The sequence below is a fragment of the Microcaecilia unicolor genome, chromosome 10 (assembly GCF_901765095.1).
Source record: "Microcaecilia unicolor chromosome 10, aMicUni1.1, whole genome shotgun sequence".
In the NCBI taxonomy this organism is placed as follows: domain Eukaryota; kingdom Metazoa; phylum Chordata; class Amphibia; order Gymnophiona; family Siphonopidae; genus Microcaecilia; species Microcaecilia unicolor.
In genome coordinates this window covers 32,750,564-32,765,815 of record NC_044040.1, presented here as the reverse complement: position 1 = coordinate 32,765,815, position 15,252 = coordinate 32,750,564, and the positions used below count along the sequence as shown (strand labels likewise).

At 43.2% G+C, this 15,252-nt stretch overlaps 1 protein-coding gene across 5 annotated transcripts in view; it reads right to left on the bottom strand.

Moving 5' to 3' along the window:
* Positions 1-15,252, bottom strand: part of CADPS2 (calcium dependent secretion activator 2) — a 596,794-nt gene that overhangs the window by 240,559 nt on the left and 340,983 nt on the right. For all 5 annotated transcript variants that reach the window (XM_030215887.1, XM_030215888.1, XM_030215889.1 and 2 more), the window contains exon 12: positions 10,441-10,577. In XM_030215887.1, coding sequence (XP_030071747.1) covers positions 10,441-10,577 — 137 coding nt within the window. The remainder of the gene's footprint in view (positions 1-10,440; positions 10,578-15,252) is intronic.

The following is a 15,252-nucleotide window of genomic DNA, read 5'->3' as shown; positions in this document are numbered from 1 at the left end:
AAGAAGCATATAGATAGGTAAGAGAGTATGAGGAGTTAGAAAATAAGGTGACTAATTTAACGAAAGTTGCACATGAGGTCAGAGATGGTTAAATATTATATCAGCTAGGGTAGGAGTGGCCAAACATGTCCTGCTACAGTATCTGCAGCTCGTGTCACTCCTTGTGTATGTGAATACATATAGTAACATAGTAGATGGCGGCAGAAAAAGACCTGCACGGTCCATCCAGTCTGCCCAACAAGATAACTCATATGTGCTACTTTTTGTGTATACCCTACTTTGATTTGTACCTGTGCTGTTCAGGGCACAGACCGTATAAGTCTGCCCAGCACTATCCCCGCCTCCCAACCACCAGCCCCGCCTCCCGCCACCAGCTCTGGCACAGACCGTATAAGTCTGCCTAGCACTATCCCTGCCTCCAAACCACCAGTCCCACCTCCCACCACCGGCTCTGGCACAGACAGTATAAGTCTGCCCAGCACTATTCCTGCCTCCTGCCACCGGCTCTGGCACAGACCGTATAAGTCCGTATACTTCTTCCACTAAAGGCCTAGTTGAAGAGCCAAGCTTTCACCTGCTTCCTGAAGTAGAGATAGTCTTGTGTTAAGTGGAGCCTTTCAGGCAGTGCATTCCAGAGTGTGGGGGCTACTCCGGAGAAGGCTCGCTTGCGGGTATCACATCGTACAATATCTTTTGGAGAGGGTGTGGTTAGTGATAGTCTTTGAGAAGACCTTAGTATCCTTGGCGGTGTGTAGAGGGTCTTCCTGTTCTTCAAGTACTCAAAGCCATTTCCTTTAAGGGCCTTGAAGATCAGACAGAGTTTTAAATTTAGCCCTGTATTGTACTGGTAGCCAATGAAGGTTTTGTAAAAATGGTGTGATGTGGTCACGTCGCTTGCAACCTTCTACGAGTCTTGCTGCAGCATTCTGAATCAATTGAAGCTGGTGCAGGCCCTTTGTAGTCAGACCATGTATATTGCAGTAATACAGTCTTGATGTTATCATGGCATGCACAATTGGGATAAGATTTACCTTCTCAATGTAAGGACGAAACAGTAAGACATAACGAAGGGAGAGAGGGAACTAACAGAAACTTTCCAGATGAAGAACTAAGAGAATGGGAGGGTGTGTAAGGGGTAAGCAGAGACGAAAGATATTGGAGGGCAGTGGGAGGACGAGATATAGATTATAGAAAACTAAGGGCCATGTATTCAAACCAATCTAAGCAGGCAGGAAAAGCTCCTGACTGCTTAAATTGAGCTCAGTGAGCTGGCCACCGATATTTGGTGGCACTTAACTAGGCACTAACCGACTTTATAAAAACGTGGGCAGGAGAGGGGCGTTCTGAAGTGAAGTCGGGGTGCAGACAGGTACTATGAGGGTGCTGGCATGTAGGACTGTATAAATAGCAATCCTAACTTTGCCCAGTTAGCTATGCAGGTGCCAGCAAAGAGTATTATAGGCTGGCAACTGCGTAACTTCCACGTAGCAGGGCCACCAACCAGTTTAACAAAAACAGGCAACCCCACTGTTCTTATAGATTATATTCACTGAACAGTAAACTTTAAGATGAGATGATCCACTGTCTATATGAAAAGGTTTGAAATAGCAAAATCATGCTCCCAGTTTTGCTGTTTCATCTGGTTTCCTGAGTAATCATCATTTACACATTTCACAAGTCTTATATTCCACAAATACCATAGTAACATAGTAGATGACAGCAGATAATGACCTGTACGGTCCATTCAGTCTGCCCAAGATAAACTCATTGTATGAGCTACTTTATATGTATACCTGACCTTGATTTGTCCTTGCAATTTTCATGACACAGGCTGTAGAAGTCTGCCCAGCACAAACTTTGCTTCCCAATTACCAGTGTTGCCACCCAATCTCCGCTAAGCTTCTGTGGATCCATTCCTTCTAAACAGGATTCCTTTGTGTTTATCCCATGCATTTTTGAATTCCATTACCGTTTTCATCTCCACCACCTCCCGCGGGAGGGCATTCCAAGTATCCACCACCCTCTCCGTGAAAAAATTACTTCCTGACATTTTTCCTGAGTCTGCCCCCTTTCAACCTCAATTCATGTTTTACCACCTTCCTGTCTTTGGAAAAGGTTTGTTTCAGGATTCATACCTTTCAAATATTTGAACGTCTGTATAATATCACCCCTGTGTCTCCTTTCCTCCATGGTATACATGCTCAGGTCAGTAAGTCTCTCCTCATAAATCTTGTAATGCAAATCCCATACCATTTTTGTAGCTTTTCTTTGCATCGCTTCAAGTCAGGGGCGTGCCGATGCGGTAAGCGGGGTAAGCGCCGCAGGGGGGCGCCCACCTCTGGAGGGCGCCGCCGCAGTGCTTACTCTCGCCCCTCGCAGCCGAGGCCTTTAAATCTTTTACCTGGTCGCAGCAGCATCAGTGAAAGCGCTGCCGACGTCTCCCTTCCCTTGCACTCATTGGTTCCCTCAGTGTCCCGCCTTCTTCTGACGTCAGAAGAAGGCGGGACACTGAGGGAACCAAGAGTGGGAAGGGAGACGTCGGCAGCGCTCCGCTTTCACTGACGCTGCTGCGACCGGAAGTAAAAGATTTAAAGGCCCCAGGGCGCGGAGGAAAGAGCAGAGAGGCATAGGCGCCAACCATGACCTTTAAAACCGGCTCCGGTCCCCACCTGGCAGTGTCGACGGCGTCCCTTGTGCCTTTGGGCAGCTTACCGACACATGCAGCACTTCTCTTGTTTCTCCTCTTCGTTGCCGTCGCGTCCCCCCCCCCTTCACGCGATTCGCGAACCGCGCTGCCGCTTAGCACTGCTTTAAAAAAAATTTTACACGTCAGCAGGAACAGGCTGCTTCAGCCAATCCCAGGAGCCTTCCTTCAGCCCTCAGGGGCGGAACACGCTGAAGGAAGGTACCTGGGATTGGCTGAAGCAGCCTGTTCCTGCTGACGTGTAATTTTTTTTTTAAGCAGTGCTAAGCGGTTCGCGAATCGCGTGAAGGGAGAGGACAATTTGCTGGAAATGGAGGGGAGGGGAGGGGAGAGAGAGGAGGATTGCTGGCTATGGATGGAGGAGGGAAGGGCAGAGAGGGACAAGGATGGACAAGGGGGCCCAGGGAGAGGACAATTTGCTGGAAATGGAGGGGAGGGGAGAGAGAGGAGGATTGCTGGCTATGGATGGAGGAGGGAAGGGCAGAGAGGGACAAGGATGGACAAGGGGGCCCAGGGAGAGGACAATTTGCTGGAAATGGAGGGGAGGGGAGAGAGAGGAGGATTGCTGGCTATGGATGGAGGAGGGAAGGGCAGAGAGGGACAAGGATGGACAAGGGGGCCCAGGGAGAGGACAATTTGCTGGAAATGGAGGGGAGGGGAGAGAGGAGGATTGCTGGCTATGGATGGAGGAGGGAAGGGCAGAGAGGGACAAGGATGGACATGGGGGCCCAGGGAGAGGACAAATTGCTGGAAATGGAGGGGAGGAGGATTGCTGGCTATGGATGGAGGAGGGAAGGGCAGAGAGGGACAAGGATGGACATGGGGGCCCAAGGAGAGGACAAATTGCTAGAAATGGAGGGGAGGGGAGGAGGATTGCTGGCTATGGATGGAGGAGGGAAGGGCAGTGAGGGACAAGGATGGACATGGGGGCCCAAGGAGAGGACAAATTGCTGGAAATGGAGGGGAGGGGAGAGAGGAGGATTGCTGGCTATGGATGGAGGAGGGAAGCGCAGAGAGGGACAAGGATGGACATGGGGCCCAGGGAGAGGACAATTTGCTGGAAATGGAGGGGAGGGGAGAGAGGAGGATTGCTGGCTATGGATGGAGGAGGGAAGGGCAGAGAGGGACAAGGATGGACATGGATGGGAGGACAGGACCCAGGGAGAGAGAAGAAATTGCTGGAAATGGATATAGAGCAAGAAATGAAGAAGAAAGGAGGAAAGTAAAGAAATAAATGGAAAGGAAGCCCTGGAAATGGAGTTAAGAGGACAGATAGCAGCAGACTCAGATACTGGGCCAGCATGATCGGAAAAAGAAAGTCACCAGACAAAGGTAGAAAAAAATCATTTTATTTTCATTTTAGCGTTTGGAATATGTCTACTTTGAGAATTTACATCTGCTATCTTATTTTGCAATGTATAGCAATTTGTTTCTAAGAATATTGCTGACAATTCCTGTCAGTGTAGCAAGTGGTGAGCGATCATTTTCACCGGGGGGGGGGGGGGGGGGGGGCGCCAACTGATAGTCTGCAGGGGGGCGCCAGAGACCCTAGGCACGGCCCTGCTTCAAGTCTTTTTACATCCTTAGCAAGATACGGCCTCTAAAACTGAACACAGTACTCCATGTGAGGCCTCACCAATGACTTGTACAGGGGCATCAACACCTCCTTTCTTCTGCAGGTTACACCTCTCTCTATACAGCCTAGCCTACATACCATTTTATAGTTCACTTTTTACTTTTAACTGCAACAGATGTAACTGAGTAAAAGTAGTAAAAATTGTCAAAATTATTACTTCAGTAAAAGTAACAAATGTTATCCTGTACTTTTTTACAAGTAAAAGTAACAAAACTTTTACTTAAGTTCAGTAACTAGTTACAATTACTAAGTTACTAAAAAAAACAAGTAGTAAGGAAGAGGTTGGGAACCACAGGCCAATTAGTCTAACCTCTATGGTGCATAAATTAATAGATACACTTCTAAAACAGAGGATACCAAGGTTTCTGGAATCCAGTGGATTGAACAACCCGAGGCAACATGGTTTTGCAAGAGGTAACATAGTAATGAATGCAGATAAAGGCCTGAATAGTCCATCCAGTCTGCTCACAGTCACACTTATTCATGAATAAACCAACAATGACTGTAATATAAAATACCTAATAATTTCTGGGACATAGACCATAGAAGTCCACTCGGCACTGTTGCCATCGAAGTCCACTCAGGCCTGTCTGAATCCACATTGTCATTTACTGCACACAAACTGTCAAAATATGCCCTCTCCAGCCCATCCTAAACTGGATTGACATGTACAGGACATAGACCGTACAGGTTTACCCGTCACTGGCCTTAGTTCTTCGCAGCTGAAATCGCCATCTAAGCTTTTTATACCATTCATTTTCTAATTAAAGATCCTCTGTGTTTATTCCATACCCTTTTGAATTCCGTCACCGTTTTTGTCTCCACCACCTCCCTCGGGAGGGCATTCCAGGTATCAACCACCCTTTGGTATCTATCAACCAGTTTCTAATCCAGTACACCGCTGTGGGTCCCAACTTCAGCCTGTCAAGTTTATTGAAGAGCCTCCTATGAGGACCTGTGTCAAAGATTTTGCAGAAATCTAAGTAGATTACATGTAGCATGTCCTTGATCCAATTTTCTGGTCATCCAGTCAAAGAATTCAGATTCATTTGGCATGATTTATCCTTAGTAAAACCATCTTGCCTCAGATCTTGTAACCCATTGGATTCCAGGAAATTCACTATCCTTTCCTTCAGCAACGCTTCTGTTACTTTTCCAATAACCGAAGTGAGACGTACTGGCCTGTAGTTTCCAGCTTCTTCTCTTTCACTACTTTTGTGAAGAGGGTCCATATCTGCTCTTTTCCAATCCCACGGAAACTCTCCAAGGATTTATTAAACAAATCTTTAACAGGACCCACCAGAACTTTTCTGAACTTCCTCAATGTCTTCGGATGGATCTCGTCTGGTCCCATGGCTTTGTCTACCTTCAGGTAGATCTTGTCAGACAAATCTGCTGAATTTCTTTTACTGGGTTACCAAACAGTTGGATTAAGGTGGAGCACTAGAAGTGGTGCACTTAGATTTCAGCAAAGCCTCTGACACAGTTCCACTTAGGCAACTGATAAATACACTGAGTGCCCTTGGTCTGGGCCCTAAAGTGACTGATTGGGCCAGAAACTGGTTAAGTTAAAAATGATTGCAGGTGCTGGTAAATGGGGCTCGCTCTGAAGAAAAGGATGTTAGGTGCGGCGTGCCACAGGGATTGGTCCTTGGGCTGGCTCTTTTGTGAGTGATATTGTAGAAGAGGTGTCTAGTAAGGTTTGCCACTTTGCAGATGACACAAATATATACCTTACTAACTTGAGTGAATGTTTTTTCTAACGTAAAATGTGCACAGAGAGTAGTATTACAACAGGTTGCCTATGAGTGAAGAACAAGTACATTCCTATTTCAAATCTATTTTATAAAGACACATAAGCACATATGTTTTTTTATAAAATTACCAGCAGAAATGGCAGGTAAATTGAACCTGCATACATTTACACTTGCTCTGGAGGAGTTGTAAAAGCTTGCATGCAGAGTATATTGATATGCACATTTTTTATAAACTATGGTGGTCATTTTAGACACAGTATTTGCATTTTAGGCATGCATAAACCAGTATTAAATGTGATTATTGCTATAAAATAATGAGTGGAGTGGAATGGGTAGACATGAATCGTTTGTTTACTCTTTCCAAAAATACTAGGACTAGGGGGCATGCGATGAAGCTACAAAGTAGTAAATTTAAAACGAATCGGAGAACATTTTTCTTCACTCAACGTGTATTTAAACTCTGGAATTTGTTGCCAGAGAATGTGGTAAAGGCGGTTAGCTCAGCGGGGTTTAAAAAAAGGTTTGGACAGCATCCTAAAGGAAAAGCCCGTAGACCATTATTAAAATGACTTGGGGAAAATCCACTGCTTATTTCTGGGATAAGCAGCATAAAATGTACTGAACATTTTTTTTTTTGGGGGGGGGGGGGGTGGTCTTGCCAGGTATTTGTGACCTGGATTGGCCACTGTTGGAAATAGAATGCTGGGCTTGATGGACCTTTGGTCTGTCCTAGTGTGGCAATACTTATGTACTTATGTCTAATCCTAATTTTAGAAAGTCAGGATATATACATCTGAAATTTGAATATATGCATTTGGTAAGGGGGCATGATGTGGGCATATTTTGGGTGGGATGAAAAGATGCATATGCAGTGGCGTACCTAGCTTGCTTGCCACCTGGGGCGGGTTGACACTGCACCCCCTCTCTGAGGCGTGTCACACCCCCATCCCTAGTCCCACCTCGAAGCACATCACTCCACCACCTTTCCTCCAACCAAGGGGGTGCATGGAGCAGTTGTGCGGCTGTTGGCTTCAACTGTCCGCTGCCCTGGAACAGAAAGTAATGTCAGAGGGGGCAGGGGTCCAGTGGAGCCGATAGCTGCACATCTGCTCCATGCGCCCCCTTGCTGTCTGCACCTGAGGTGGACCACCTCCACCGCCTCTCCCTTGGTATGCTACTGTGCATATGTATTCTCAAGTTTCAGAAGAGGAATGTATTTGTATGTCTGTTGACATCAACATTGGGATTTATACCTCCTTTTGGGGGCGTCTAGGTGAGAGAAAGTTGCTGATTTTGTACAGCACTCCAGTGGAAGGTTAATCCTCAGTGCCCCCCCCCCCCCTCCCGAAGTGGTACAGGCAAAGGATATTGGGTTCTGTGACTGTCACAAAAAAAATGCATGTGTGTTTATAAAATGGCTGACATACACATGCATGTTCTGGCACATATATGTACATATTCTGGAACAGCAACATACAGGCATAGACACCAGCACTTACACATATATGTTACCGTGTTGAATCAGTTTATAGGTTAGACATTGATGCTTGCAAAATGGATGCTCCTGCTACATGTTAACTGGCCTGGATGTCTCAATTCCAATTTGTATGTCTTTTCTAAAATCCGACTCCACATGCGTAAATCAGGACTTTTCTGTGTTCCACCCAAAATCTGGCCCCGAATACAGCTACATTCGCATCAAGCAAAAGTACACGTGTTCTTGTCATAGCGCATACTTTTACACATAGGGGAATTTTTAAAAAAAGGCATTTTATGCAAGTATTCTGTTGTACAAGTGTAAAAAGCCTTCATAAAATTAACATCATGCTGAAGTATGCATGGAAGTGCAAACCCTATATACAGGAACGCCTCTTCAAAATGCAAATATATCAAGTATATAAACTGATACTATGAATGTACTTAAACTTGAACATAGGGCAATTAACCTTATAAAAGTCCATTTCTGAGGGTAACACACAGGGGCGTAGCCAGACTTCGGCGGGAAGGGGGTCCAGAGCCCGAGGTGAGGAGACACATTTTAGCCCCCCCCCCCCTGGCGTCGACGCCCCCCCGGCCGCCACCATCTTTGCCCCCCCCCCCCGCCGCCGACCCTTTTGACCCCCCTCCCGCCGCCAACCCGCCGTTGCCTACCTTTGCTGGTGCAGCCAAGGTCCTCTTCTTCTCGCAAAAGGCTTCGTTCTGTGAGTCTGACGTCCTGCACGTTGTACGTGCAGGATGTCAGAAACAGAAGGAAGCTTTTGCGAGAAGAAGAGGACCTCAGCTGGTGGGGGTTGGGGTCCACCGCCAGCAAAGGCAGGCGACGGCGAGTTGGACGCGGGGGGGGGGGGGGGGGGGTCGAGAAGTCGTCGGCAGGCGGGTCCAGGGCCAAATTTACAGGGGCCCAGGCCCCCCTGGCCCCACGTAGCTACACCACTGGTAACACACTGTCTTATCTTCAGAAATGGCTTTGAATTGCCTTCACAGTGTAACTTAAATATGTATATGGAGACAAAATAGACAAATATTTTAAACTGTTAGCTAATCTACTGGTATTTATTTTTTATACTATCCAGTAAGGGGTCCTTTTACAAAGGCACGCTAGTGTTTTTAGAACTTACTAAAAATAAGCACATGCTAAACATTAGAGACGCCCATAGCTCTCTATGGGCATCTCTAGCATTTAGCATGTGCTAATCATTAGTGCGCATTAAAATCACTAGTGCGCCTTTGTAAAAGGACCCCTAAAAGCAGTATATTTTCCTGAATCATAAACATCAGAAAGGCCTCAGGCTTTTCATGTTTCAAAATCATAAAATAAGATTGTTTCAAAATTTATTTTTATTTCAAATGTGTTTTAATTCGTTAGAACATTTACAGGAAGCCAACACTACATCATATACTGAACTCCAAGGCCTAAGGATACATTTTTATACAAATTACTCTCATGCTAGATTTTGACAAGGAAGAACGATGCTTATGAGTAATTGATTTCTTTTTCAGCATTTGCTTCTGGGGAAAAATATAATTATGTATTATACGAATATATGTTTATCAAAAAGGTAAAATAAAAGAAGTCAGATGAGAAATGCAACTAAGTCATGGTTGCTATAGCACTGCATATTTCATATAAATTCTTTTAAAAGTTATTCCAAGGTTACATTAAGTGCCTTCGTGCATTGTTAAGAAGAAAAGATTTTTTTGACCCTGGATGCACTGTTGGAAAGCCAAGCACCTACCCTTCAAGTGGCAATTATCTACCCTCCAAGCCTTTCTTGCGATTTTGCAACAACGTACGAATTAGAAAGTAGCCTTTAAATGTTATTTATAAGACAGCACTGAATTGGCATTCATAATGCGATGGAAATTGATAACGGTAAAGCCATTAATAGGGAGGATTTCAAGAGCAGAATGAATAAAAATAAAATTAATCAACTCAAATGTTTATCTTTCGTGAATTGTTTGGAAAGTTAATTGAAAATCAAGATTGTACAGGATGTATGTGCTGACATCACTAACATGTCTTGCATAAATGCTCACAGCAACGTACCAGCTCAGGCTACCTGAAACAAAGGAGAGAGCGCTCAGACCTTAATAAGAACAATATCAACTGCACTCTATCGCTCTTTCCTTTTTTTTTTCTTGGGAGGGGGGTGGTGTTGGTTACAATTGTGGAAAATGAGTAACAATTTAATCTACAGCTCAAACGTCCATACAGCTCAAATTCCCATTCTCCGGCATGTATGTTTGTGATATGTGCCTCCAAGAACACATTTCCTTCAAGTTTAAATTGCTTCAACTGAATCAGCCATTTACTCATTTCATCACACGGTTAACTGCATTCAAATTACACACATATCATATACAGCCCAGTTTCATGAAAACTTGCTTCAACTGAAAACAAACACCAAATCTATATTTTTCTTTTTCATGGGGTTTGGCGCAATTATTTTAGGTTTTGCTTCGCTATCTGTGAAGAGAACGAAATAGATGACATCATGTCTGACATCTGGAGAATAGAGTCTATACCTTAAAATGCCTGTACAGGTGTTAGCAAATCCTCCCACAGAGCTTTCCACCTTTATTAAAGCCTTCTGTTTTTATTCAGCCCTCCCTAGAGGAGCTGATAAACCACGGCTCAGAGTCAGTTTGAGTCTATTCACTTCTCTATTGAGTGGCACAGCAGTGGTCTTCAAGTGTATAATTTTCAAATTTGAAGCCAATCGATTGGAACCCTTTATCCCAACACTAAGCACAGTTATTAAGAGTCGGAAAGAAAAGACCACTTTGCAACAACTATTTCTCACGTCTTCATTTTTTTTTTTCTAATCCAGCTTTGCACTTACCAGACAAGAAAAGGAACCGTTGAGCCTGTGATCCAAGGTGCGCCTCTGAAGTACTTTGAAGAGAGAAGCATGGTCAAATCTGCATGGATTAGCTAAAATAAACTCATCCATGCCATGTTTCTGAGCACGATCTGCATCTGTTTACACAAAGGCAGAAAAAATATACATATATAATATATGTATTTGCAAAATGTGGACAATACTATATATATATCTCTTTAAAATGGAAACAAAATAGCTGGCCATATTTTTTCCTCATTTAAGATGAATAAAATAGGTTAAAAATCTGTTAGTGTCTGAAAAATCATATACAAAACTCATGTTTGTCTAATAAAAAGTACTACAGAATATACTGTGCTTTTATTAAACAAGTGTAGTACAATTTTTTTTAAAAACCCATCAAGTAGATGTTTTCTCCCTAGTTTTAAATCTTGGTCTTCATAAAAATTATATTTGGAGAATAGTTTTCATTAAAGCCGGATGGCAAACTTTATCTGGTACTATACTATTAATAATCTTATTCTGAACATTCTGTTGGCACGAATAAATCTTAAGCATTTTAATTTATCAGTCTTTTCTCCCAACTTCTTATCTGTCTGGGTAAAATAAATACATTTAGGACCTTGATGTTTACTTTTATTGTTCTCCCCATTGAGGAATACATCTATGGCAGTTCCAGCCATCCATTCATAAGAATAGATTGCACTGCCTATTTTTCAGATAGCAAACCGGAGCAAAAATGTACATAGCATGAGTTGAGTCATTTTCAGTCTTTGTTCTATGCTCAGCTTTTAATGAGACAAGCCTTAATGTAACAACAGAAACATGTGAAAAGATGAGCTTTATCCTTCCAACAATAAACAGAAAAGGGAAGCTGCATTATTGTCTCCATATTTGTATCAAGCATCCCCATCCCAAGTGGCATGTCAATGAAAGGCCTATATTTATTGTTCTTCACAGATGCATCTTTCAACGCCTTTAGACCTTGCGGCTCTATCTAAAGACAAGCTCTAGTGATTGCTTTTATTTACGGTACATTTTGACAAAACTCTTTATGTGAATTATTTACCAAGTATAGATAGAAAAACCTTGACAGTTCCTAAAAGGACTAGAGTCATGTCCTATAGTCTACATTGGATGAACAATGCACTATCAACCAAAAAAAAACTGGCTTTTGTAAGAAAAATAGTAACTTTAGACTCTTTGTTCCTTTAAATTCATACATAGGTCCTTTAATGCTCGTTACTAGATGTATACAGTCCTAATTGTACCTTAAAAGTAATTTTGAGGAACTGCGTAGTACAAACTGAAAATATCTGAAAAGGAAGACAAAAGCTTATTGATTAAAGTCAATTATACAGTCAGGTTCATAATAAAACTCAATATTGATCTGTGGGCATGATGCTAACATAATCAGTCAGATCGAGAAATCTAGTCTCAGGTCATATTGATCCATGTCAAGATCAAGTTTCAGCTGTATTTGTACATGGAAGAATTATTTAATTCAAGCTGAAAGATCTGCAGCAGCACATCTTGAAAAGACACACAGGCTAATTCATACCACTTGGATTTGCACTGTCAAAGCACGAGTCACATTCATGTGACAGATCCTACGAAGGTGGAGGCAGTATATAAATAGCTTGACAAAACACCGACGGTTCAAGGTACAAGGATTTATGTATGTTTCCCAGTAATCTCTAAAGCAGTAGACCGAAGGGCTGAATATTCTTCAATTATCCCTAAAACAACTATGCTCATCATAATATCATCAACTAGATACAGATGTGTCTTCATTCATGTGTGCAAGCCTTCTTGTTAACGGCCATTCAAAAACAAATAGCTTAACGTTGTACATCATTTGAATTATATGGCTAACAGGTCTATATTAACAAAATAAATATGTTTTCAAAACATTAAGCTATTAATAAAAGTTTGGGTCTTTGAGAGGGCTATATTATTGCAGGTCATCTATATTTATTTATTTGCAGCATTTGTATCTCACATTTTCCCACACACAAGCAGGCTCAATGTGGCTTACAAGACAATAAGAAATAGGGTCAGGTAAGGAGGGGGTATATGTGTAAAATAAGGTACAAAATAAGAAGGAGTGAAATAGTCCTTTGAGGCAATATAATGTAGGGTCTATTGTGTAGCACCAGTAGGGTAGGCCTTACAAAACAGAAAGGTCTTTAAAGATCGCCGAAAGTCTTGATGATCATGCAGCGTTTTCACACAGTTCGGTAATGCATTCCACATCTGCGTTCCCAAGTAGGAGAACTTAGACACGTAGGCGGTTTTGTATTTAAGACCAATGCAACTGGGATAATGAAGATTCATATAATTACGAGACGATCTGATTCTATTCCTCACCGGAAGATCAAGTAAAATCAATCATATAACCCGGGGCTTCACCATAGATTATTTTGTGGACCAGAGTACAAAGTTTGAATATGTGAAGGACAGGTATATTAACAAAATAAATATGTTTTCAAAGTATTATGCTACTAAAAAAGTTTGGGTCTTTGAGAGGACAATATTATTGCAGGTCATCTATGTGTGATGGACAGGTAGGCACCTATTTGTGGCCTATTTCACAAAGGTACATAGGCATCTATCCGCCTTATTTTCGAAAGAGAAAGACGCCCATATTTCAACCCAAATCGGGAGATGGGCATCTTTCTCCCATGGGTGCCCAAATCGGTATAATCGAACGCCCATTTTGGGCGTCTTCAACTGTAACCTGTCGCGGAAATGGCCAGAGCTGACGGGGGCGTGTCAGAGGCAGGATGAAGGTGGGACTAGGGCGTGTTTATCGGCCGAGGAGAGATGGGCGTCTTCGGCCGATAATCGAAAAAAGAAAGGCGTTTTTAGCGTGAATTTGGGTCACTTTTTTGGGACCCTTTTTTCAACAAGTCCCAAAAAAGTGCCCTAAATGACCAAATGACCACCGGAGGGAATCGTGGATGACTCCCCCTGACTCCCCCAGTGGTCACTAACCCCCTCCCACCCAAAAAAAACAACTTTAAAAACTTTTTTTCCAGCCTCAAATGTCATACCCAGCTCCATCACAGCAGTATGCAGGTCCCTGGAGCAGTTTTAATGGGTGCATGCACTTCAGGCAGGCAGACCCAGGCCCATCCCCCTCCCTACCTGTTACACTTGTGGTGGTAAATGGGAGCCCTCTAAACCGCCCCCAAAACCCACTGTACCACATCTAGGTGCCCCCCCTTCAGCCATAAATGCTATGGTAATGGTGTAGAGTTGTGGGCAGTGGGTTTTGGGGGGATTTGGGGGGCTCAGCACCCAAGGGAAGGGAGCTATGGACTTCAGAGGTAGTTAACTTTTTTTTTAATTGTTACATGTGCCCCCTAGGGTGCCTGGTGTCCTGGCCTGTGAGGGGGACCAGTGTACTATGATTCCTGGCCCCTCCCATGACCCAATGCCTTGGATTTGGTTGTTTTTGAGCTGGACGCCTTCAGTTTCCATTATCGCTGAAACATGAAACCGCCCAGCTCAAATCCACACAAATCCGATGCATTTGGCTGGCACAAACCGTATTATCGGAAAAAAGATGGACGCCCATTTTTTCCGAAAATACGGTTTGTCCCGCCCCTTCACGTACCCGTTCTCAGAGATAGACGCCCATGGAGATGGCCGTTCGTGTTCGATTATGCCCCTCCACGTGTCTTCCTAAAATACCAGGAGCAAAGTGACAGAAGTCATGCCTAGATTGAAGCTGCAGATGTTTGCCTCTGCTCAGGATCAGGCAAAGAAGTTTGCATGTACACATTAATATAATAAGCAACATGCATAAAAATTATGACTCAACCCACACTGCACCCAAACTTCACCCCGAACATGCCTACAGGAAGGTTGCATAAAAGTGCATGCCTTCTTGGCGCCACACATTTTTGTATAGAACCCGGGGGTAATTTTATAAAAGCCCTTTTATGCACAAAAAAAAATCATTTCTGAAATTGTCCCCAAATTGTTTAAATCACTGATTTAGGCCACTTCTTGCAGTTTTGTACTGTCATTCAATAAATAATTTTATTCATACTCTAAATAGTGTTAAGAAAGTATCTATTGCAATGAATAGCTAACATGACAATCACATTAAGGAGGTCATTATAGAGGGCTTGTGTGGCATTTGCATGTGGAAATGGCACAATGCATCCAAGTAGTGACTTTAGGAAAGCCACCACTAACACAAGTACGTCCCTTGTGCAAATACAGCAAAGTTACTTACCTGTAGTAGGTGTTCTCTGAAAGGCATATATTCTCACATGTGGATGGGGGCACAGTCTTAAAGTTTTAAAGTCCAAAAACAGAGATTGTGAGCCCTCTAGGGACAGAGAAAGTACCTGCATATAAAGTGTACAGCGCTGCGTACATCTAGTAGCGCTATAGAAATTATTATTAGTAGTAGTAGTAGTAGTAAAGTGACAGTGCACTATAGCAGTGTCCGCATCAGGCTCTGTGGATGATGTCACCCACATGTGAGAATATTATGCCTGCTTGTTCTTGAAGAACTCATATTTCCGATTTTGTGACTGCAATATATACATACTTTGAAAAATCTAGATGCCAGCATTTACATCTGATCTGAGGCGCATGCACACTACATAAATGCTTTTGAATATCAAGCCCACTGTTTCTATCTTTACAAGCACACAACTAGAAATGTACAACAAAATATCTCTGATTTAAAGAAGACCTTTTTTTTTGTATATCTTTTTATTGAAGAATGGCACACAGACAACACAGCAAGCCAGGGGCGTAACTACGTGGGTCCACGGGGGCATGGGCCCC